Source organism: Cavia porcellus, unplaced genomic scaffold (assembly GCF_034190915.1).
Source record: "Cavia porcellus strain 051 isolate PalLab524CR breed Dunkin Hartley unplaced genomic scaffold, mCavPor4.1 scaffold_5, whole genome shotgun sequence".
Classification (NCBI taxonomy): domain Eukaryota; kingdom Metazoa; phylum Chordata; class Mammalia; order Rodentia; family Caviidae; genus Cavia; species Cavia porcellus.
In genome coordinates, this window is record NW_026947488.1 from 56,267,568 (window position 1) to 56,293,986 (window position 26,419).

General features: G+C 36.1%; 1 protein-coding gene across 6 annotated transcripts in view; it reads left to right on the plus strand.

The window, feature by feature from the left end:
- Positions 1–26,419, plus strand: part of Atp2c1 (ATPase secretory pathway Ca2+ transporting 1) — a 121,824-nt gene that overhangs the window by 25,892 nt on the left and 69,513 nt on the right. For 2 of the 6 annotated variants that reach the window (XM_063248981.1, XM_063248982.1), the window contains exon 3: positions 13,963–14,030. The exons of the other annotated variants lie outside the window; for them this stretch is intronic. In XM_063248981.1, coding sequence (XP_063105051.1) covers positions 13,963–14,030 — 68 coding nt within the window. The remainder of the gene's footprint in view (positions 1–13,962; positions 14,031–26,419) is intronic. 6 annotated transcript variants of the gene reach the window in all.

Consider the following 26,419-nt stretch of genomic DNA (forward strand, 5'->3'; position numbering starts at 1 on the left):
GGAGACATTTTCTGAAATACCACTGTGTGTAACTGCAGAGGAGTTATACTGACTAATTGGGTCTTGAGAAACAGCATTTCAAAGCAGTTACGTTTTTGTCTGGTGCTGTGAAAAATTGCTTTTCCTCTTTTAGTTTATAGATTTAAACAAGGGAAATCTATTTTGCATGAGACAATATTAAATGCATTCAAGTACCTGTTTTTTGGTAGAAAAATCAGTAACATCTGAAACAATTACATTTTTGAATTTCATTTCCAAAATATTACCTGATTTTAAAGAGAATAGACTAAGGTAGGTAGATTCTTAGCTGTTTATTTTTTTCTTTCTCTTTTTTAAATATTTAAAAAAAAATCCGCCCCCTCCTCCCCCCCACAGAATCTTGCTATACTATAGGCTCACTTGAATTTTCTGTGTGCTCCAAGCTGGCCTCGAATTCAGAATCCACCTGCCTCAACTTCCCAAAAACTGGAGTTACAGTCCTGGTAAAGTACTGTGATTCCACTAGACCCAGCTTGATTTTCTTTCTTGATGTTTTTGGAAGAAGAGCATGAGTTATAAAGCTGCCTCTCTGTTGAAGTGGGAGAGGGTAGATGTGAGATAGTGTAGTGCCTATGTCTATATTTTATGGCCAAAAATGAGTTATGTGGCGTCACAATAAAATATTATACAAGTTTTAAAAATTTGTGGAGCTTTCTGCCCACTATTTTTAACAATCATTAGAATATTTTTTTTACTTTTTCACTATCATGACATCTTTTCCTTCATGTTTAGACATAAAAATGTCTTCTAAAAAGAACTCATGTATAACCTGGAAATTTTCAAAAGTGATTGGCCATCTTATATACATAGGTTGATATTTCTTGCCTTTTATAGTTTCTACCCTCCTTTGATACAGTGTTAACACTTGGAAGTGTGAAACAAAGATGTACTCAAATCTTGTTCTTACTACTTAAATGCTTAACTATTTGCAGTAAATTATTTCTCTTTTTTGAGCTTCCATTTCCTCATCTGTAAATTGGGATTTATAATGTTTAGCTCACAAAGTCAAAAGAATCAAATGAGAAACCCTGTATAAATTCTCTTGAGAAAGAGACAGGATACAGTTTAAGAGCATGAGTTATGGGGCCAGAAAGTCTGATTTGAATGATGGATCTCCACTTAATATTATTTGGTCTTGTACAAATTTTTAAAGCTTGGTATGCTTCAGTTTCTTTTTTATAAAAAGAAGGGTAATGATAGAACCTGCGTTATGAGGTAGGTGTAAGCCTTAAAACATTAAGTATTAACTATAAATAGCCTACCTTACTGTGAATCCATTCTAATATGTCACCTGGCATAAGTGTTGTGTCTGTTGTACATAGGGATGGAGGACAGCAGTGGCCAAAATACTCTGGAGGAAGTGGTAATTGTTTAGTTAAGTGATGGGTGGAGTTAGGTGAGGAATTTTCTATAGTGTTAGTATGTTAAGCATACAGGAAAAGGAAGGGTTCTACCAAGCAGCCAGGAGCCAGAGTAGAAAGAGATAATTTTCTTGTCTCTAAAAAATCTGGCAAATTACGTGTCCAAGCTTTATTAGCTTCTGAGTTTAGTCATCTGTACATGGGATAATGCCCTCTTACAGGGTTGGTGTGAATAATAAATGAAGCCTTATGTGCTAAGTGGCCAGAGTAGTGGTTGACACACAGCTTTTACAAGTGGCTGAGTTACACTGTTTTCCAGAAATACAGTCCTTCACTAGGTACCCATATAAGTTACAACAGCAGGGATGAACAGTGTGGAATTGACAGTGGCACCCTAGAGTGTCTGCATGAAGCTTCCCAGGTAGTGTGATATATTTGCAGTGGTCACATTGTAAGAAGAGATGGCTTCATCCCTGTTTTTCCCTTCAACAATGGTCTTTCCTTGACACTGGTTTAGACTCTTCTGGACTTTTCTTCTAGGACCCATTAAGACTTTTTAAGCTGTAGACTCCAAGATGCTTCATGAATGCTTCCTGCCACTCACTGGTAACATTTGAAGTGTTCAGTTAATGGATTGGGCCCAGTTATCCATTTATGAGTTTGGATTTTATCAAGATCCTTTGACATCCCTTCTCCTCTTTTCTAAAACAGTATCTGACCATATAGTCCAGGCTGAGCTCATGTTCCTCCTCTTACTGGGATTTTAAGTTTGAATAGTTACCACTTAGTGATCTGAGATGCACATTTAAATACCTCTTTTTCTGATTTTTAAAGATCATCAGCATGTTTTAAGGGATGGTTTTCTAGAAAATATTTACTAGAGAATTTTGCACATAATTTTTGTGTTGTAATGGATTCCTTCTGTGGAACAAATGTGGCCTTTCCCATAGAAAGCATAATGTGAGTTTTATACACATGAAATGATACACATTTATACACATCGCATTAATGTGTTTTTGACTAGTAGAAGTATAATGTTAAGAATTTCAGGATGTGCTTAATTTTAAGAGTACACGCAGAGTGCTAGATTTAGCAGCACATACACAGAGTATAGGCAGAGCTGATAAGAACAGAAAATAATTCCTACCCCATCTCTTGATTGCCATTTGAAAATGAAAGTATGTTTTTGTATACTTCTTAAAATAGTTTGTTTCAAATTAATTGTGTAAATATGTCTCAAGAAAAGAATGTGTTAGAATAGTTGGAGGAAATACAAGGATAGAAAAAGGAAAAGAAACCATCTCGTATTTTTTAAACTGGAGAAACAGATTGTAAAAATATTTTATCTTTTAAGTTTGGAAAATATTTATTTTTAGTTTTATCAATAAAATGCTATTAATCAGTACTCTGGAAGAGTACTTAAAAGTAAAAGAGGTTGTATATTTGGCAGTATTTTATAAACAAGTGATTTTAACCAGAGGAATTGTGTTTCAGAAGTTATTTGTAAGCAGTAACTTTCTGACATTTGAATCCTAAATATGGTCTTAATATTTTTATCATTCATTTATTGTGAGCAGAATTCAGCTTTATTAACTGAAGTATTATGAATAAAATAGTTTCCTAGGGAACACACCCCTGGTGCCTAAGGTTGATTCTCTTTTTCAGTTCTTGGTTAACCATGATGCAAGGTTAGGTTTTATTTTTAAAATGAAAGTAATACTAGCTTGATGGTGAAGTTAGCTGGGGCAGTTTTTAAGTTACATTCTTGTTACATGCACTAAATTATTTCCTCTTCTTCACCTTCTTCTTGTAGTAGGGATTAAACCTAGGGCCTTTGTACTGAGCTTCTTCCTCAGCCCTTTTGCCTAGGAGGAACTCACATTTGAGATTGTTCTGCCTCTGTCTCCCAGAATGCTAGCATTATAGTCTATGCCCAGTTTACATGTATTATTTAAAGGTATTGTAAGGATTAGTTGAAGAAGTATAGCTACATATGGTTTATTAAAGGACGTACTCTTTTTGAAATGTTTTCAGGCGTCAGATGTCACAAATTAGCTTTGTGCTTTCCATGTGGACTAGTATAAGGTGAAAAATGGTTGCATGAACCCTTAGGTTCATGCCATGATTTCATATGGGAAAAGATTGCTCAAAGGCTAAATTGATACATTTTTCTCTTGAATTTTTATGGCCATTGTTTATATGCATTTGTTAATATATTTTCTGTTTTGAGCCTGTAAGTCATATTAAAAAAGGTTTAAATCTTAGAATTTACAAGGAAATTACTCGATTGTGTTGAATTAGGTTAGCTTAGGCAAAACTTGTGATGCAGGTTATAGAAAGTAGGACAGGTTAGAAGCATTGTCTTCAAATGGCTAGCTGGTCTAATTTAATTTTAGCTTCTGCTTTTTTTCAGCTGCAGGTGTTAGAGAATGCATGAATTAGAATTGCTTAATATATTTGTTAGTCATAATTGCTTGCTTAAGGAAGGCCATTTGATTATTTCGTGTTAACCTAAATTTGTGTGCCTCTCCCTACCATTCAGAAGGAAGTGTAGCAATTTGACATGACTTTCTTGAGAATCTCTTAGATAATTGAAGCAGCCTTGTAGAAATTATTTTTACTTGTTACTTATTTAAAGAAAGCTGATAAAATTAGAATAACAGTAGTGTAGATACTGAAAATATTTGCTATTCTGTAGTGTTATTTTTTGTTCAGCTCCTTATAGGAAAGCTCAGACATTATTGGAGTATTTAGGATGTCGCCTTTGTTGAACACTTTTTTTGAACATGGTATTTTAAAGATGTGATGTGTAAGTTTTGATTCAGTTGTGAATTTTATAAATTGGATTTCTCACATTGTCTTTATTTTATGGTTTCTAAATGTTGAAAAGCATAAAGTGTTTCCTAAGGAACATTAGTAGAATAAAATACCATTCTCTGCCTAAGGGCGGGATCAACTTTGAAATGGATTCTGGATTTCCTCTCATCTTAAATCATAGCCAGTGATTTGCTGTACAAATAAATTGGCCTTTTGATGCTGTGATTTAATTGATGCATTTTGTGATATATGAGCTGTATTAATCTCCTTCTGAACTGTTATTCTACTAGATTTTGTTTGGTTATCTCTTTAGTATTTCCTTGGCAGAATGTTTGCTTTACCTGCTGTCATCTGGGTTTTTGTGTGGGCAATAACAGAGTTACTGTTTGGTTCATGATTTCCTTGGAGTTGTACTTGACTTGCTTTGTTGAGTGTCATTTCCCCATTTCCTTGTAGCAGGCAAAAACTGTCCATGGCACATGTGCAAGAAATAGCATGCACATTGTTTTGCAATGAAATGCAGTCTAATCTGTCTTAGGTCCTCATATTCATGCTTGTGAGGCCTGCAGTTTACTGAGAGTTGGCATCTGGCTTGTGAAAGGAGTGTCTTACCAGATGCGAAATTCCAGTTACTTTTCTAGCCCCAGAAAAAGGTGTGTTTGTTGACTACTCTAGTTCTTCCAGCCCTGCACCCAGGAAGTTAATGGTTCAATTATGATATCTTGATGTATATCCTTAATTCAGATGAGAGATCAAGAGAAATGAGTTCCTTCTAATTTCATCTGTTGGAAGAAAGGTGAGGGGAAATGAGTATGGATCTGTATCAGAGTGATGGGAATGGAGAGTAGGGGTAATGGAGAGACCCATTTTACTTTTAGGAAAAGCCAACAGGACTTGAGCAGGGACCAGATACAGGATGTCAGGCCAGCATGTGTGTGTGAGTGGAGATGCCACTGATGATGGCAGTTGGGGGAATAAGTTCATTGAGGCCTGGCCAAGGCCAATGTGTAGATCGTGTTTCTATCTATCTGTCTGTCTGTTTATGTGTCTGTCCTGTGAGCATATATCACTGTTGCCATCTTCAGTCTCCTGACACAGAAATTATTCTAGACTTTTCCCTATTAAGCTTTTTCTCTGTCCTTGTTACTTCCTTCTCCAAAGGTCTCATTCAGATTGGTATTGACCTGCTTGTTTAATAATCCCAGTATACATGCATAATAGTAGTTTCAGAATCGCTAACCCATTTCCCTATGAGAAACACATTTTGAAACTAGAATACCATTTGACTTTTGCTTTTTAGTACAAAGGCACATTGTGTTTTCCAAAGTTATCTAAGTTCTTTCCTACCTACTTCTATGTATTATTCATTTGTAATAAAAATTAGATTTACTTGTTACCATTTGTATTGTACTTTAGATTCCTCCCCTACATCTTGTTGGATTTTAATTGTTTCTTAAGTACATGGTGACTATATCTTTCTTCCAACTCTCTATAGTGGAGAGGTTTTCTTAAAAACAGTGGTGGATTTGCTTAAAATTCTGTAGGGCTGTAATTACGTTGCCTAATACTAGTTAGAAAGAAAAGATCTGTGCTTTGGCAGTCATTCTCTTGGGCTTGCTTGTCTGGTTCCTTAGTTACAGCACTCAGTTCTGCATCTTCTACACATGGGAATTTTTAACGATCATAGTCCCATAACTGTCAGTGCCTGAAGTCAGTGCACCAACCGAACTTTCATCTTGGATGATTGTTTTAGACCAAGTATCAGCTATAGGCTGAATGTTTATTCTTGTGTTGCTGTGTAAGTCATTTATTTTGCAGTCTGTCCTTTTTCTTTCTTTTCTTTGGTCTCTAATTTATATACCATAAAATTCACCATTTTAAAGTGTGCAGTTCAATGGGTTTTGGTACATTCACATCATTGTGCATTAATCTAATTTCACAGCATTTTCATGTCCTTTCACTCCAAAAAGAAACCCTTTACCCATTAGCATTCACTTCCCATTCTTTTTTCTACCCAGGCCCTGGCAACCACTAATCTGTTTTCAGTCTCTGAAGTTTATTATGCTGGACATTTCATATAAACAGAATCATACAGTATGTAACCTGTTGTGCGCTCCTTCTTTAACTTTAGTATAATATTTATCTGTTGAAGCTTGTATTAGTACTATACTTTCTTTTTTATGGTTGAGTAATCTGTTGTATGGATATGCCGTGTTTTGTTGATCTGTTCGTCAGTTGATGCTGTGTTGGGCGGTTTCTGCTTTGGGGCAGTTGTAAATAGTACTGCAGTGAACATTCACGGGTTGTTGTGTGAACATATTTTCGTGCGTATGTACTTGGTGCATGGAAGGTGCTTACTCCTGATACTCCTGTGTTTTACTTGTTGAGGAACTGCCATAGCAGTTGCATCATTCTCACTGGCAATGTAGATACTAAATTAATTTTTCCCTGTCCTCTCTGACACTCTACAGTTTATTTTGTTTAAAAAGTTGCCATCTAGGGGTATGAAGTGGTTTTATGTTCTAGTTTGATTTGCATTTCTCTAATGACTAATGCTAGCAAACGTTTTGTCTTGTGCTTTTAGTCATTTGTATATTGTCTTTGGAGAAATGTCTCTAAATATCTTTGTTGTTTAATTTTGGCTATTTGCTATTTTCTTTTGCTTTTTTATTTTTGAGTTAAAAAAATCTTTGTCTATATTCTATCTCAGATACTGGATAGAAATATACATTACAGTTCCCCTTGCACTACAATACAAAGAAGCTTGTATGAGAGTATTCTTTGCATTACTGTTTATATGCACTTACCAGACAAAGAATTTCTAAAAATTCCCCTATCCAGTGGTTGTCTTTTTAATTTTGCTTGACAAACCTTAAAAATTGTGATAAATTAATTTTATCTTTCATTTGTTTTGTGTACTTTTCATGTTGTATGTAGGAAACCATTGCTGAAGAAAGATAAGGATATACTTTACTCAGACAATTTTGTAGTTTTGTTCTCACATGGTATATTTCCAATTAATTGTTGTATATGGTAGTAAGTAAGGAACCAGCTTTATTCTTTTGCAAGAACTATCCAAGTTATTCCAGTACCAGTTGTTGAGAAGACTATTCTCTCTACTGAATTACCTGGTACCCTTGGATTTGCTCTAAATTACAGTTTTATTTCTAGACACTCAGTTCTGTTTGATTGCAATATATGTTTATGCTGATACCAGTATTACATGCTTGTTCTGTAGTAAGTTTTGAAATCAGTGAGACCTGTAGTTTGTTCCCATCCCTCCTTTTTTCATTATTATTTTATCTCTTCTGGGTCCTGTGCATTTTCATGTGAATTTTAAAATCTGCTTGTGCACCACTGAATTATCCTTTACTTCGAGGTTACAGTATTCTTACAAGAGTACAATATGTGGAATTTCTGAATATGTACCACCTTACTGTAGGTAACTTATAAAATGGCTGTAAAAGTTTAAGTTAGACTTACTATATTCCTCTTTTCTTTGCTTGTCTCCACAAAGAATAACTTGTGGGAGAAAAAAATAGGTATTTTAATAAATGATATAAACACGGTAACTGTTTAGAGGAAAAAATGTGAAGTTGCAATAATGAAGACTTTAAAAATATAAGCATGAGAAGAAAATCTCAAAACCATCGTAGTAGCTGAATGAGTTGACACACACTGCTAATCCCAGGAAGTTTGTAGGTTCAAGGCCAGCTAGAGCTACATATTAGGACCCCGTCATAAAGCAAAATATCATAGTGGTAAAGATAGCAAAAGCAGTCAGTTGCAAACCAGTTAGAAAAATACTTGAAACAAAGGACTAATTTCCTAGATAAGATTTTCTAAGTCTGTAAGAAATAGCCAGTAGTTAGTAGGGAAAAGAAGAGCACATGAAACATTTAACAGAAAAGGATTGTAGAAAGCCAAAAGATACACACACAAAAAAAGTTCAACCCCAGTAATGAAGAAATTCATATTAAAACAGAATAAAATTTTTCAGTCATTAGAATGGTGAAGATTAGCGAGTGTGGTGTTGCTTAGCCTTGGTTAGATTACAGGGAAAGTGGAAACTCCTGATTGTTGGAAGTTCATTTAACACTATCTCTTTGGTGATCAATTTAACAGTAGCTGTCAGGGTAAAAAATACACATATCCAACAGTTTCCCTTCCAGGGATGTAAGCTGTAGTTGTACAAATACACAGGAGGTATTTGGTACTATGAATGTCGCAAAATTTATAGTAGCAAAAGATGGGAATTTTGTCAGCTTTGCATCACAGTGACAAAGTACCTCAGATAAAGAATTTTTAAAAGATTTATTTTGATTTGTGATTTATATTTTGGTTTCTTTATGTTGCTGGAACAAAATCCCTAATACCCACAAGTTAAAGGAGGAAAGGTTTATTTTGACTCACAGTTTGTAGAGGTTTCACTCCATAGTTGACTGGCTCCAAGGCAGGGTGGTATAGTAGAAGGGCATTACAGAGGAGAAACAGCTCATGGCTTGGTCCAGACTTCACCTCCCAGTATCACATTTAGCTATAGGCTCATCAGTGGATGCATCCTTTGATGAGGATCATTCCTTTATGGTCCTATCACTTCCCCAAAGCCCCTCGTGAGCACATGAAGCTTTAGGGTGATGGTGATGAACCTATTCCACACGTTTTTTTGTTTTTTTTTTTTTTTTTTTTTTTAGCCAAAAGGTTTTAAGGCATTTGTTTTTTCTGAATTAAAACCTCAGTATTCAGGCTTGATTGCAGGATTGGCACTTTGCAATAAATAAGTGGGTTTTGGGTTGCAGTCTGGGCACTTGTCTCTAACAGGTACAGCATGTTTAGTTGTAAACCGTACAGTTTCCGAGGGTTTAGCACATGGTCCCATGGCAAGATAGAACCTTGCTTTGGGCCTGTGGCAAGACAGTATTGTTGGAAGCACCTGGTGGAATGAAGATGTCTGCTGCATGGCTTTGAGGATCCCAATATCCCTTTCAGGGGTACCTCCACCCAGTGACCAGATTTCTTTCTGTGAGTCCCTACCTCCTAAAAGTTGTATTGCCCCTCAGTAGTGCAACAGGGGAGCATTTCAGATCCAGATTGTAAGAGAAACTAACAAAAATGTCTTCTCTTTGAGAGAACTAAGTAAAGTTAAGATACTGTATATAATGAAGTGACCTATGAGGCATTAAAAAGAATGAGGCAGATCATTTTTTGTGTGATGACATTTAAGCAGTTAGGGTGTGTTGAATGAATAAGGCAAGTTGTAGTTACCATATGCATACCTGCATAGAAAGTGGTTGGCAGTATGCATAGAAATAGTTACCAGTACTTACTTCTGGTTGGTAGACTTGGGGAGTTCATTAAACTCTTGATTTGACATTTTTTTCTTTTTCCTTTTTTTGTACTGGGAACTGAACTCAGGACCTTGTGCTTGCCAGGCAGATGCTTATACCACTGAGCTTTATTTCCTTTTTGTTCAACAATAAACAGATTTTTTTGTAAGTCATTAAAAATTACTTACAATGAAAATTATTCTATTTTAGAATAAGAGATTTGTTTCTACTCTCAGTTTGAGATTTTTGTATATAGTTCTGCTTGGTATCCATAGGTCAATGCATTTTTTGTGAGGTTTGTATTGCTTTATTCAAATGAATTGAAATTCACATTTGAATACAAATGTTTAATAACATTAAGAATGTTCTGTTTCATTGCTAAGTATTGTAAGCATGGGAGAAAAATATAATTTATCTTTTAATAGTGGTGAGTGTGCTGATATGGTGTTTGGAGTTAGTATTTATTACTGCGCTGAGGATCAAACCCAGGACCTGTGTATGCCAGGCCAGTTCTCTGCCCCTGAGTTACATACCTAATCCTTATTGTCCTAGGTTTTAATTTATCAAGCGAGGAATATTTAAATATTGACCTACTGCAAACCCTGTTATGTCTGAGTTTGGGCCCAGTGCTCTAGAATTTAAGGTTCAGTGTAGAAGATAACATTTCATAGTATCTCCCCTAATGAGTTACTGGTTCATCACCAAAAACTTGTGCATAGGCAGAAAAGAAGGCAATGAGAATGCAAAGTGATAAGTGGAGACTTGTGATAGAACTGAATGTCACTCTAAATATTTTATCCTCATGTGCCCAGTCTTGACGTTTGATGATGAGACTGGATAGGAAATTTTAAGGCTAATAAACTTTGTTTTGCCAACTTTTAGACAGATAATCCCTAGCTGACTGACATGCCTATATGCAGAGCTGAGAAGAATTTGGCTCAAAATTTTATGAAATATAGGTGAGGCTTTGTTTCACATTGAAGTTACCTATTAATAGGGCATCTAAGTGAAAAATGATGTTTTATAGCAAAAACTGCTTTTAAATCCATGTCTGCTTAAGAATAAAACACAAATCATCCTTTCGTGCGTAACAGGTTGAGGGCCTGGGATCTAGTTTGTTCACTGACCCTCTGATGGTCTCTGTTAGGTACAGGGTGGGCAGCTGCACATTCAGGCAGAGGAGTTAGGTGGTATATAACTCCCATGAAGCCACCTACAGAGGGAGGACTTCAGTTAGTATTTCAGCCAGCCATCTCTAAGGCACTCTCAGTTAGTCCAAATCCAGTGGTGATTAAATAAGTTACTAATGATAGGGGATTAGCTGTTCTCTTATATGAAGTACAGCGTTGGTGCTACAGGCCACTTAGTTTCATTGGCTCACTGCTCAGCAAATCAGAGGAGGCCAGTTACTTTGTTGAAAAGGAAAAAGACTTTATTTCAAGCTAGCTCCAAGGAGGTAAAAGGCCTAATCACCCAAATCATGGTGCCCCCATGTACAGATGTGTAAGGGTTTTCTATACTGAGGACCAGTGCGGGGAAGACAAAATGGATGTGTCTAAGCTTGTTCCGTCAGAACCCTGATCTTCTGGGGCCAGCGTCTATATATTACCTTGACTGAGTGAGTGGTAGCTGTGCCTGAGGATGAGAAAGTTTGGCAAATCCTCTTGTTTCTACAGGAAAAGTTCTTTTAAGGCTCTGCTTTACCCTGCAAATTACATTGGGTTGTGTAAAGCAAACTTATTAGTGACAAATAGTAAAATACTTAAGTATAGCAAACACAATTCTTAAGGTTTCCTATTAGGTAATATTTCTTTCAGTGATACTTAGGAAATGTGACTATTAAAAATCAGGTGTGGAAAATGATCTATGTGAAAAATGGGCTTAGAATAGGATTAATGGGGCTGGGGATTTAGCTCAGGGGCATAAGCACCTGCCTTGCAAGCAGGTGGTGGTAAGTTCGATCCCCGGTACCAATTAAAAAAAAAGAAAAAAAAAAGAATAGGATTATTTATATTGGCGTTAAATCAGAGCTTAAGTGTCTTACTATTTTTTTTTTTTATTTGCCTTTGAAAAGCATTGTGTATTGTAGATGCAGTGGCAGCACCTTTTGTCTTGAGAGGGGAACAGCTAGTCCCACCGCGGACTCATTCAGGTTGCTTGGTTAATGAAGTGGGGGACTGTCTGTCTGGTTCTTGAGTTTCTGATGTTTGTAACCAGACTCCTCCGTTCTCATGCTTTTATTGTCTGTAAGAGCTCTGAAGTGGTATTTCTTGCTTGCCTTTTTTTATTCATGTTAGGAATTGACTTTTCTCACCATGGCTTTTGTTGCTGTGTATTGACTGAATTCATTTTCCTGATTGTGTCCTTGAAGTAGCTACAGACCATTGGATAGCAGAAACTGTAAAGGGGATTCTGTGAAGAATAAAGTTAACTGCCGAGTAAAGGGCGTTTTTTCCAAACAGCATATTTATGATGTGACTCTTTGGTTTGTTCCTTTTATGTAAGGAAGACTTTAGTGTTAATTGGGCTGCAGATAGTTTACAATTATATTCAACAGACAGTGGTTGGGAATGAACGTTAGAATCTGTTTCTGAATCTTGCTTTTTGGGTACTGGAAATTCAAATGTAATGCTCCTTTTATTGTACTAAGATATTAAAAACAGCAAAAACTCGGAATCAGGTGAAAATTCAAAAATGTTTTGTTGGACTGTGGTAAGAACATGTAATGAAATCGACTCCATTGGTGAGTTTTTAAGTGCACATTATTGTTGATTGCAAGTACGAAGTTATGCAGCAGATATGCAGAGTTTATTCATCTTGCTTGACTGATACTTTATGCCCTTTGGTTAGGAACTCCCCATTTCCATCTCTCTGCAGCCTCTTGTAAAGACTATTCCACTCTTTGATTCCTAAGAATTTGACTGTTTTAGATACTTCACACAAGTGGAATCAAGTGTTTGTCTTTTGAAACTGGTTTGTTACCAGTTTGTTGGGGTCCCAAAGAAATTCCTTCCAGGTTCTTAGTGTCCTGAACAAAGAGCTGGACAAGATGTACAGTAAACGGAGGACTTACATTTACTGAGGGTGGAAAAGAAGTAGACTCAGCAGAGAGCGGGGTGGTGAAAAGACAAAAGTGGCTACGAGGTTGGTGGCAAGGTCTTCCCTTCTATTTGACCAGTCTTAGAATCAGACTGTAGATAATTTTGGGTAACATGAATGTTTTAACAATATCGAGTCTTCTGATTTACATGGCGTATCTTTCCATATGTTTGTGTTTTTAAATTCTTATAGTGTTTTGTAGTTTGTGTGTACAAGCCTTTTACCTTCCTTAGTTAAGTTTATTCTTAGCTCGTTTGCTCATTGGTGCTCTTGTAAATGATGTTGTTTACCTAATTGTCTTTTTGGGTAGTTCACTAGTGTGTAGAAACATTACTGATTCTTGTGTGTTGATATTTGTATCCTGTCTTTTTACTGAGTTATTGGTTCTAAGTTTTAGAGAGTTTTTTCCTAAGCAGAGTTTAGAATTTTCTGTACATACAAAGTCATGCTTCTGTAAACAGTTTTACTACTTCCTTTCTGATCTGACTGCTTTTACTTTTCCTTGTTTCACTGTTCTGACTAGGACTTCCAGAACATATTGAATAGAGGTGGTAAGTGCTTGCCTGGTTCCTGGTCTTACAAGAAAACCTTTCTTTTTTTCAGCACTAAATATAATGTTAGCTGTGGGCTTTTCATGTATGACCTTTATTATGGTGAGGTGCTTTCCTTCTGTTCTTTGTTTGTTAGGAATTTATGTAATGAAATGCTGTAGAATTTTGTTAAATGCTTTTTCTGCATCTGTTGAGAGGATCACATGGTTTTATCCTTCATTAGTGTGGTATATTAATGGGAACTCTTTTTTTCCTGGTGTACTGGGGATCAAGTCCAGAGCATTCTCAGTGAGCTGTAGTCCTAGTCCTTTTTATTTTTTGAGACAAGGTCTCACTAACTTGCTGAATTGCTCAGGCTGGCTTAATTTAGAATCTTTTTGCGTAAGCCTCTAGGAGTGCTGAGATTACATACATATGCTACCATACTTGGTTTAATTGATGCCTTTTTTATATGTTGAACCATCCATATGTCACAAGGATGAATCCCAGTTGGTCATGGGGTAGGATCCTTTTAATACACTGTTGGGTTTGGTGTGCTAGTGTTTTGTTCAGGATTTTTGCCTCTGTTTTCATCATGGGTACTGGTCTGTAGTTTTTTTGTGTTTCTGTCTGACTTGGGTAGTTGGGTAATGATGGCCTCATAAAATGGATTTGGAACTGTTCCCTCCTTTTCAATGTTTTGAGAATTTAAAAAGGAGCAGTGTTAATTTTTGAACCTTTGCTAGAATCTTATAGTGAAGCCATGTGGTCTTGTGTTTTCTTTCATAGAGAGGCATCTCCATTCCCAGTGCCCTGGCACTGAGCGACACCCCCGGGTCTGGCCGAACTTTTTAAAGGTAATTATTACACATCTGTATTTCCTCCTTGCTTGTTCTGTTTTTTGAGACAGGGCCTTATTGTGTAGCCCAGGCTGGCCTTGAGATGTTCTTCCTGCCTCAGACTCCCAAGGGCTGGGATTGGAGGCGTGGTTTCCAGGAGGCTTTGGAATGACTGATTTACTCCTACTTGTTATAGATCTGTTCAGATTCTTCATTTTCATGCGTCAGTGTTGGTAAGCTGTGTGTTTCTAGGAATTTATCCATTTCTTCTGGGTTATCCAGTTCTTTGCAGTCTCTTAAGAGCTGTTGTATTTTTGTGGCAGCAGTTGTAATATTTCTTTTTCCATTTCTGACTCTGTGTCTCTTCTTAGTCTAATGAAGAGCTTGTCAATTTTGCTTATCTTTTCAAAAATCCAATTTTTAAGTTTTATTTGAAACTGAATTTGAAAATTCAGTTTATTTGAAAATGAATTTTATTGAAAAATGAAATGAAAATGAAATGAATTTTATTGAAAAATTTTTTTCCTGTTTATTTCTGCTCTAATCTTTGTTTTTTTCTCCCAAGTTTGGACTGGTTTCTACAAGTACAAAGTTAGGTTGTTTAATTGAGATTTATTACTGTGAATGACCTTGTTAGTACTACTATTGCTGTATCTCATCAGTTTTGGGGTCACATGATGAAAGTATTTTAGTTTAAAATTAGTATGTTTTTGATACATAATAATTACATTCATTATATATATATATATCATATCATATCATATCATACCTATATATTATCGACCTTCTGAATTTGTTTTTCAGTCAGGGTCTTAGCAGATTCCTAAGGGAAGCCTTGAACTTGCTATGTGGTTCTGGTTAGACTTGAACTTGGGTTATTCCTGTCATGTGCCACTATATTTAGTCCTAGTATAGCACTTTCAGAGAAGAAATTGGCACTATTCAACAAAAACTTACAGGTATGTTTGCCTTTTTAATCATTTCAGTTTTAGAGGTTTCCCTGAAGCCACACCTCCAACAGTGTTTAAAATGACTCACGATCATTGTTGGCATTTTATATACAGGGGGGAGTGGTGGAACTAACTGTGGTATAGTTGCATTGTAGAATACTATGCAGCTATAAAAAGGAGGAAGATTTTGAAGAACCATTTCCAGAGATTCCCCAGTATATATTAAGTAAAAAGAGAGTGTGTACAGATTATGTTCCCCTAAGCTAAAGAAGAGGAAATAAGAAACCAGACATATTATCTGTTTGTGCAAAAGGAAATGGGCCAAATATATTAGAAACTGAAATTAGTATATAGAGACACAAAGACATTGAAAGCAATGGAGGAGGAGGTATGATGCATCTCAGATTTTATCTGTTTTGAATAATTTTGAGTATTAGGGCTAAGTTACATTTTATATAGTAAATCAACAAGGAAGACAGGAATAAAAATCCTAAATGGAATAATAGGTTCTTAACTATAAAGAAATCTAAGATTAAGCAAAGAAACATATTCAAATACTATACTCAGCTTAGATTTTTAACCAGTAGTGTGGTTAGCTTATCAAAACCACTTTTATGAAAATAGAGCAGGCAAAAATATGATTGTGTTAATGAAAGTCAGGTTTTTTAATGTTAAGAAGTTAACCATAAGGAGGAGAGGCTAGAATGAATCCCTGACGAGTTAGATTGGGGTTGGCAAGTGTTTTATCATATAAACAGGCGTAAAAAATAGACACTTATTCTTTAACTCTGCTCTGAAGACCTAGAAGCCATAAGACTTCTGAATACTATTTTCAATAAGAGGAACCAATGTTTTCTGGAGAAGTGGTTAATTTCAGTGGCAGGGCTGGGCAAATACAAAGATAAGGCTAAAACATCTTGTGTGTCAGTAAGTAAGGAAGAAATTGAAAATTACATGCACACTTCAGAAAGATTTAGGAGCCAGTCTAAGTAAAGGTCACAAAAGAACGGTATTCATAAAATAAAGTAAGAAATCCTAGTTATATAGAGTTAAGATGCATATGTACAGACTCATACACAGTCATAAATAGGGAAGAAAGCGCATAGTATGATTTCATTTACTAAGCACAGACAGAATGATGAGGTCAGAAAAACCATTTGAGAACCATCATTGTAAAGTAACCATCATTGTAATAATTGTTCCAGGCAAGAGTTATTTAATGACCAAAAGTATAAGGTATAGGATATTTACATAGTCTCAAAGTAAGGCCTTGCAGGAGAGATTTATTTACAGAGCCAGAAATAGTAACTGGATAGAAGAAACATCTCACAGGTACTATTTTAAGTGATCAGAGTGAACATCATCGTTGATGAGACACCATTGTGTTAGTGTGCCTGGGCTGCCAGACCACTACAGACTGTGTGACTTAAGTAGAGTATATTTCTCACAGGTTTGGAGGCTGAAATGTCAGATTTAAAGTGCTGGCAAGGCTAGCTTCTAGGAAGGCTTCCCAGGATGAAGAAGTCATTTCTGTGTGTTCACATGGCCATTACTCTGTGTGCTGGTGCTTCTGTTTTTTCATATAGGGATGGGGTAGCCTATCAGCCCTGGGTGATGAGTGACCTTCCCATATGAGCTTATTTAGCTTTAATTAGGCCCTTCAAAACTATCTCCAAATACAGTGACATTGGAAATACAGACACATTGGAGATTAGAGGAGGAAGGGGCTCACAATTTGGTTCATAACAAACATACAGCTTTTGATACATACTGAGAAAGATTCTGCACTACTTCTGTGGTTTTGCCCCCCAAAATGTGTCATCTGAATCTAATATGAAAAACCAGAAAAACCAAAAACGTAATTTGTGGAATGAGGAAATATTATCGAATCACCTGCTTGCCCTCTTCACAGATAATAAGATCATGAAAAGGACTGAGAAAAAAAAAAAAAAAAACTGTTTTAGATATAGGGAGCTAAGAGATAGAACAGTTAAATGTAGTTTGTGATCCTGAGTTGATTTAAAACTGTTTAGCTTGGTGCAGTGACATACACCATGCCCCCAGCTTACTTGGTAGACTAAGGCAAGAGCATTGCAAGTTTGAGGCTGGCCTCAAGAATTTAATAAGATCTTGTCTCTAAATTAAAAAACAAGGCGGGGGGGACTTTGCTCTGTGGGAAGGCTCTGGGTTCATCTGTGGTACTACTAAACCAAGCTAAGCTGAACTGAACAGAACCAGAGTTGTAAATAAGATCCCCCTACATGAGTTGGTTGAACTATCTCTTAAATATCTCTTAAATTTTTTTTTTTTTTTTTTTTTTTTGTACCGGGGATTGAATTATGAACTTGCACTTGCCAGGCAGGCGGTTTTGCTGCTGAGCTAAATTCCTGGCCCAAACATTTCTTAATTTAAAAATACTTTTCCTTTCTCTTAATTCCGGTGATTTATTTGTTGACGCAGTCAGGTTCTATAGAAATTTCCAAAGCCTTGGCTTTGCTGGACACATTGTTTTGCTGTAGTTTAATGTACTGTGTCTCATGTATTTCTTATAAATTGATGGGTAGATAGGTATAGAGCACTGGCTGCACATTATCACTCAGGCAGATTTGAAAAAGTACCTATCCCTGAGGCCCACACTTTTTCAGTGCTCCATCTCTCTGAGTGCTGATGTAACTGGTCTGAATTTCTGACCATAGGAATTTAAAAATTCTCCCCAGGTGATTTTTAAATGGCAGCAAGAATTCTGAGCTATTGTTGTGAGTCTAGACCTAGCTCCCACAAGTCCAGAAGATTGGTTGACTCAGTTTTCAGTTTTTTGGAAAGAATATCTCATATATCTGGATTCATAAAAAGCATCTCATTCCCAGCTGATTCTGGTGCCTCTCAGAATTTGAGAATCACCATATTTTGTGTTGTCCTTTCAATGATAGGACTGAAGTTTTATATTAGTGACTTCATTGGAAATCTAGCATTTTGCATACCAGAGGAAGCATTTGTGGATGTTTCTGAATGTTTAAATCTGTGTTACTTTAGAGGCTTGTGTTTAAAGTTAAGTAAAACCCCCATGGGTAATGTGGTATGTCATAAGAACATGTTTCCAGTCCTTTTAAACTCCTTGGCTAACATTTGTTTCTTCAGTGGTCCAGATCTGAGATAAGCCCATTGTGTCCCTTGCTGGCAGCCTGATCCTTGAAGAGCTGCATGAGGAATACATTGACTTTTCCTCCTTGTACAGCTGCTGTGTTTTCCAATAAAATAGTGTTTGGAGATCAGAAACTTTAATCTCAGCACTTTCAAAAGTGAAAAAATGGACTTGCTTGATCTTTGTAGAAATTATACTAGATGCACAAGTGATGAACCAACTTATGTTTCTGATCGGTTTGTCATCTTTCTGTACTTTCAAGAGAAGTTTACTTAGAAGGCACATGAATGCTAATCTGCTGGCTGTTGTAATTGGTAAGTTAGAAAATCCTAGTTGTTTTGTTTTCTCTCTAACAGAAGTGTTGATTCTGTGTAGTAGGAATTTCACAGAGAATATAGAATGACAAAGCTGTTTCATACAGTTGTGAAGATCTAGTATGGGCATGCAGCAGATGACAAATGTTACTGTAGGAGAAGGGGACAAGTACAGTATTTGCAAGTCTGTCATACAATAGAGATTGTGATACACACTTTAAAAAATAGCATTTCTTTGAGTTGTTATTAAAATGAAAATAGGCATTATCCTAATTTAACACTGAGGAAAAAGGTAAGAGAAGATAAGCAGTTTGTCCAGGGTCACATGCTTGACAAAACTTAGAATTGGGTTATGAGTTGGCATCAATGCTGGCCTTGACTGTAGTGTTGTTTTCCAGGTGTCATCCATGGACTAGCAGCATCAACATTTCCTAACACATTGCCTACTGTGGGATCTGTTCTAGGCCTGCTGATTCCGAACCTGGAGGATGGGCCCTATTAACTTGGCCCAAAAAGTCCTCCAGGTGATTCTGGTGCTCACTAGTAAATTTTGAGAACTACTCTACTGGGTTTCAGTTTTCTTCTTTTAATGCTGTAAAACCTTTTACGGCTGTACTAGATTTTTGTTGAAGCCTAAACATAATGTGTAAAAGCAGAGCTATTGTATTGAAGGTTAGAGTGGAGCTTGGGCTCTTGTCTCGTCTTTTCAGCTCTGAAGGAGATGTTTCATGTGGTATCTGCTACATTATGCTAATATCTAACTCGACTGAACATGGTGTAGTTTGGACATAAGTTTACTTAATGTAGTGTTAAGGAAAAATACTGGCTGCATTGTTTTCACCCAGATGATTAGTTAGAAATTTGTCATTTGGACTTTTTGGGGACCAAAATTTCATACCTTTAATGGTGGTGTGATATACCGTACTACAAATATGGCTTACATATAGGTACCAGAAATGCAAACTGTACCCAGATTGTGTTTTATGTAGGCTTCTCTTTCAATAATTACAGCCACATCTAGGTGGAATTATTTAACGTCATTCACTTTTGGCTTTAATCAACAAGCAGTTGCTTTTTCACTTTAGTAGTTGCTTGATTTCTGTAAATCGAAGTGAACTGCAGTTCTTGGTTTGGAATTAATGTTATCAGTATTACCTTGTTATAACTACTGTGTTACTTTTTCCTCCCCCTGTCCACAATATTTTCATGAGATGGAATTTTATAGTTTAACCCCTGGAGTTATTCTCTTCTCATGTCATAACTACTACTGATAATATTACATGATAATAAATAAATAAAAATAATAAAAACCACTAATAATAATTACTAATTAAGCAATTATGGAGAAATGCCTGGTGGTTTCAAGTTAAATACCTAATACACTTACAGACATTAAATGTCTTTCTGATTACTTACAGATGAAACTGGGAAAAAATTACGATTTTGAAGGCTGACCTGAAAAAAATTTTGAATTACCCTTACTTAATACTCCTGAACTTTGCAGAAATGAAATTTGGTTAGATTTTCTACATGGCCAGACTTCAGTTGAGTAATTTGGATTAACTTTGCAGATTTGCATTTTAAAATGAAATTTCTATTCATGTGATGAATGAATAAATTTATACCTTAAAAAGCAAAAATTTCCCCAGAAATATATTACATAAATGTATGTTAGCTCATTTGAGAGGATACTAACCTTTTGAAGGCAAAAATCTTCTAAAGTTTAATATATAATCATGGCTTTTAGCCCTGTTTAGGCCAGTGATGGTCAACTTTGGCTGCATGTTAAACTCACCTTTGGGGTTTTTAAAAATAAGCATTTTGACCCCGCCTCAGGCCTTTTGATTCATTTACTTGGGGGGACTGTGCCTGGATGCTTGGATCAAAACAAAAACAAAAAAGAAAAATTTAGTTTATTTTTGTTGCTGACAGCTAGTAGGAGGTTTAAACAGCAGACATTTATTTTTCAAAGTTGAAAGCTGAGGAGTTCAAGATCAAAATGCTACCAATTTGGTTGCAAGTGAGGGTTTTTCTTCAGGTTGTGTCTTCAGATAAGGTGAGGAGAGGGGAAGTAAATGCACTGGTGTCTTTTTTAATAAGGGCATTAATGCCAGGTGTGGTGGTGCTTGCCTTAACCCTAGCACATGGGAGACCAAGAAGATCACTGTGAGTTTGAGGGCAACCTTAGCTATATAGTTCACATGCCAGCCTGAACTACAGAGTGAGACCTAAACAAACAAACAAACAACAGTAGAAAAGGATATTAATCTTGTCATGAAGGTACCACCCTCATAATCTAATCTCTCTATGGCTTGTTCTCTAAATACTGTCACTATAGGGATTAGATTTCAATATAAATTTTAGGGGGCACAGTTCTTAGCAACTCCTATGAAATTCTAATCTGTGCTGAGATCAGAACTGATGATATCAGTGATTACAATCTAAAATAGCAATGAATCATTTGAGAATCTTGTTAAAATGTAAATTCGAGTTCAGTAGACCCCTAATGGGTTCTGATCCATATGGGACCATTTAAGTGAATTATTTAGCTTAAAGATCTGGAAGCTTTTGCAGTTTTTAATGTGTGCATATGTGTGATTAGGTCTGATCTAGCTCTCCAGTTGAATTGTTTAACTGTATAGTGACTGTGGACTCTATGGTTATATATGTTACCTGTTTTTTAGTTTCATGAATTAGGTAGTTCAAAGTATGGATTTAATAGACGTGAAGCACAATTTAATTTTTGTTGCTGTAGCGGTGATGCTGGGAATAGAATCCAAGGCCTTCTGCATGAAAGGCAAGTTACTACCACTGAGCTACATCCCCTGTCCTCAGGGTATTTTTAAGGCCAAGCAGGAGAAAAGCTTATGAGAGAGCCAGGACCACAGACAACATGTGGATATTGCATTTCTTAAGTTGATGTGCTTTTTACTGAACTTGACATATTTTACATTTTATGCTCTCAAAGTCAAAGAATAACTAATTAAAGAACATTTTATGATGGAACAACTCTTCTCATTTAACTGGGGAAGATTAAATGCTTGATAACATAAAAATAATATAGAATAACTGCCAAACTGTTTCACATACCAGCTGTGTTTTAATAATCCCATTGATGGTGTAGGAAGGTTCTAGCTTCTCTCTATCACTTGTTTTTAGGTGTCTTTGACTTTAGCTATCCTAGTGGCTATGAGAATAGTATTTTGTTGTTGTGATTTACATTGTTCCATCTCTCATGTGCATTATATTTTTCTCTGTTACTCTAATGAACTTATAGACCCTATTTTAAAAATAAAAACAAAAAATTTTAAAGCACTTTTCTATTTTGGAAAAGTACTCCTTACTAAAAGGTAACTGAAGCAGATATCTCTCCAATTGCTTGTTTTTCTTAAAGCAAAAGAATGAATGGGATCTAAAGAGTTGCAAAAGTACATGGTCATGTCAGGAGCATCAAAAAATTATTTTCAGGAAAATGAATGTGAACTTAAAATTTCTCATTAAATAATTCTTAAAACTACCACCCTCTCTTCTTAAGTGGAGAAGCGTGACCTGTTATGCAAATCATTTATTGCTGTAAGTACCTTAGAACAGTGATGGGGAACCTTGTAGAGAATGAGTGTCCAAAATGCACCCCACAACCTACTTATTTATCACAAAATGCCAACACCACAATGAAACCTGAATACTGAGCTTTTAGTTTAGAGAAAAACACCTCATATGTTAACATCTTTTTGTTTAAAAGACAAGCACAATAACAGAGCTTTCAGTGATACACATAGGTTTTTATTGAAAGGTAAAAGTTTACATTTGATGTGCTTTCCTGTGCTGTTATCTGATGCTTGGCTGCTGGGCGATGGTGGCGTGACCTGGGGTATGCTGACAGAGAGGGCTCTGCAAACTCACAGTGGCACAGTTGCCACCATTGCCTTAGGACATAGCTTTGAATAGCAAGTGTCTGCCTGGACACTTCAAGAATGGAGTGAGGCAGATACCCGCAAAGAAAAACACAAAGTTTGACAACAAAATTCCTCAAATGAGGACAGAGGTTTTTCAAAAAGTGTGGTACCTGGAGTAGAAAGACTAAGAGATCATACAGTATTAAATACAACTTTATGATCGGGGAAGGGGGAGGGGAGAAAAGAATAAAAAATGAACAAGATGTTAAATATATGTTAAGTAATATAAATACCATGTATTGTAAACATATACCAATAAAAAATAAAGACAATACAATCAGATGTCCAGGACCCAGTATGTTGGTGTATGGCAGTGGTGGCAAACCTGTGGCATGCGTTCCATAGTAACTGATATTGCTGAAAGCGCATGAAGGTTCACCATCAATGGTATGGAATAACTAGTTTAACCCCTATTTCTGTATTTACATAGACGAATTTAGCAATGCTAACTACCAGTACAGAGCTTTGTCTAAGACTACCTGTTTTACTAGGCTGAAACTGCTACACCCAAGATTTTCCATTATGGCTCCCAGTATTACATTTATGCAGTTATAAGTAGCTTATCATACCCATTACCAAGTCTGCTAGTCCAGCGCTGTAACTTCCAACTCTTATTTCTGTTTTTGTATCTTTTCTTTTCCTTAATTATAGTTTATCAGTGTAGTACATAGGGCTTGTGTTCTGGGATTGTGTTGTCAGCTTTTGTGTTACGTAAAACACAGTGAACATCTGAACACATTTGTACCTTGTTTTGTTTATCTGGTATTATTATATATGTGCATTGAAACGAGATCAGAACCATTGAACAAATGAACATGATGGGAATTAGAGGGTAGAAAACTGATATAAAACCACAAATGTGCAGATTTTACCAGACTCCTCAAAGGTCCACCGTTTAAGTCTTCAGTGTAGGTTACAGTTTCTAGAGCAGCTCCCCACCATCCGTCACCTGTGTTCTTGAACCTACAGTGGGGCCAGTGTTTTGACATATTTCTCAAAATGAGTTCAGAGGTGAGTTGGGAAACAGTGAGTCTGATTTGAGACAGATGTTGTAGCAAGCGTATCTTAATAATTAAATTTACCTTATGAGTATCTTTAGGATTTATTCTTACAAGATTTTCTTTTGCTATGCTGGGATCAAATCACAGGGTTCACACAAGATAAACAAATGCTTTGCTATGGGAAATTTACCCCCAGCAATTTTTTGGGTAACTTTTAAACAGAGAAAATAACACTGTCTTTGGAGAAAGATGAGGGTTTGAGAAGGCAGACCCTGGGTAAAAATTACTGATTGCACTTGGAATTGGTTGGCCTGGCTAAGAATAACATGCATTGCCACATCACCCCCGAGGACAGCCACTGTCTGAGGTTTGGCACCTCACATGCCATGCAGAATGTCTTTGGATCCAAGTTATAAAACTTCCAGTTCATCATGAAATAAGTTTCATTTCTCTAATACACAGGTCATCTTCTTTATCTGCAGATAAGGGTATAGGCAGTAGCTGCAGCTAAAAAAGCCTTTTTTTTCATTGTTCTCAAAGAAGTATGCTGTTCTGTTTTCTCAGTCAACTACAAAAACTGGTTCTTTCTTAGAACCTTGTTGATGTTCCCACTTTGTCTCTGTGGCTCAGAGCTGTCAGAGTGTGCAAGCTGCCTCCACATAGGGCAGCTTAATGTCTTTTTATAAAAATCCCTGCAACCTTGATTCTTGTTACTTTCTTATATTTTTTGTAAGTTTCTGCTGCTTTCTAGAACTCTACTCAGTACTTCGAATAACAGAGTTAAACATCATCTTGCATTTTGGGCTTTCCATTTGGTCCCTACTTCTCCACTTATGAACAAACGTAAATGAGAGAAAATGTGGTTGCAGTTGGAGAACATCTCAAAACAGCCCTTCACCTATTTAGTTAGCATCATTCTCTTTTAGTGTCTGGTTTTAGGCTTTCTAAATGAAATAATCCAATTTCCTTCTCTTGAAATTTTTTGACTTTTTTGGGTCCATGGAATGCTATTGATGAGTTTTATGCAAACTGAGTTCAAATGTTCATATACCCCCTCTGAGTCAGCTACCAAAAGATTACTTGAAATTTTATAAGACTCTTAAACTGCACGTTGGGTATCGGGATTAGCAATTTTTACTAACATCTAGTTTTGTTTTTATTTGCTTTAGGAGACTGGAGATTAAACCTGTGGCCCTGTGCAGGGTAGACATGTACTATAGCACCTTTATCCATCCGTGACCTAATGATAGAAAGTGTATTTTAATAAAAAGTCACTGTAAATCCAGTTCTGCTTACCTTGAATAGTGATTTCTGAGTAGACTGAGCTCTTATTACTGATGAGTCAAATGCAATTTCAGTGGGCTTAGTCTGCAATTAACTCTGCTTAGGCACTATTCTCATTTATATACAAACTTTTTCAGGCACCTCAGTAATAAAGGATCTTGGGGCTGGGGATATAGCTCAGCAGTGCAATTCCTGTCTGGTAAGCACGAAGTCTAGAGTTCAATTCTCAGTACCAAAAAAGAGAAAGAAAGAGAAAAAAGTGTTTTATTAATTTTATTGTGACCTCATGCAGTATAAGCCAATAAAAGCATCTTTCTTAATTTTGCTCTACGATTTTAGAATGTAAAATGTCAGCTGGTTTATTTCTCATTGTTTTAAGTCATTAGACTTCCTCAAATGTTTAACTTGTCATTAGTGAACCCTTCCTCTGTCCTACTTTGTTTCATAGATTGGAAATAAGGGTATGTCAGAGGCTGTAAAACATGTGTATGGCTAAATTCCCAGCTTCTTCTCTAAGTCTTTCAATTTTTAAATTATGTATTTATAATATTCTGCAAAATAATTTCAAGACTTTTCATAAAAGCAAGGTAATCTACAATTTCCTCAGAACTTTTAGTCACTAATATTTCCTTATTAAGAATAGAAAAATAACTACTACTACTCTTTGCTATTTAGACATTCAATAAAGCTTTTTTTTAAAAAATGAGATTAGAAAACTATTACTTTGTTCCTGAAACTATCATACAAATGAAATACTTTGTTTCTGTCAGCTATTTACTTTTTTTTTTTTTGCAGTAAATTGATTATGTATATTGGCCTCTATACTGACACTGTAGTAGTGATAGAATTTTAAACTTAGTATTCTTTGATCTGCAGTTGTTGTCTTAGGGATGTGTTTTATCTAAAAAAGTTGATTATCTGAGTTTAAACCCATTTCATCTGGCAGCTTAAGACCTTGATCTTGGCAGAAGGATGATCATTTTAGATTTAGTATTTTAAATACATTTTCATTAGGACATGGCATGGCTAGCATGTATAAGGCCACAGGCTTAATCTCTAGTCTCCTAAAACAAACAAAAACAAATCAAGAAGATAGTGAAATTGCTAATCCTGAGACCCAATAAACAGTATAAGAATCTTAATCATAAAATTTTCAAATAATCCTTTAGTAGTAATCAAATGGCTCTGTGGCAGCTGAGTGAAATTTTGTCTTCCCTACAATTGCAGTAGTGGAGGGAGGGGTTTTGTCTCCTTTTCTCCTAACTTGCTCAAAACGTTTTGTCTATAAGGAGTCTGAGTTTAGGATCAAAGAGAAGTCTAAATTGGGGTTTATTTCTAGAATTAACATAATACCTAACTCAATTAGAATTAGTGTACTTGGAATGTGTTTCTAGAATTAAATACAATATTTGCTTATGAAACTGCACCAGGTAGGTAGATATCTTGGTTAGCACCTTTTCTTTTAACTTACTCGGCATGTTGTTCCTTTACTAACCTGTGCATCCTCTGCGTGTCTGGTCTCTTTTCTTTTTTCTTCTAGCTTGAGAATAGCTCTCTAGGTGTGATTTGCGGTCATGGTGCTTTGGAAGAATAGCCAGCCGTCCTTTCTGGGTAGAAAAGAAATGAGCTGATCAAGGGGAGTACTAGTTAAAATGGAGAAAGCTTAGCTGTCCCTTGTTCCCTGTGTTAAATGTAATGAGTTTAGAGGATTATGATTATGTGTAATCATCAGGATTTGATAGATAGGACATCTGTTTTAG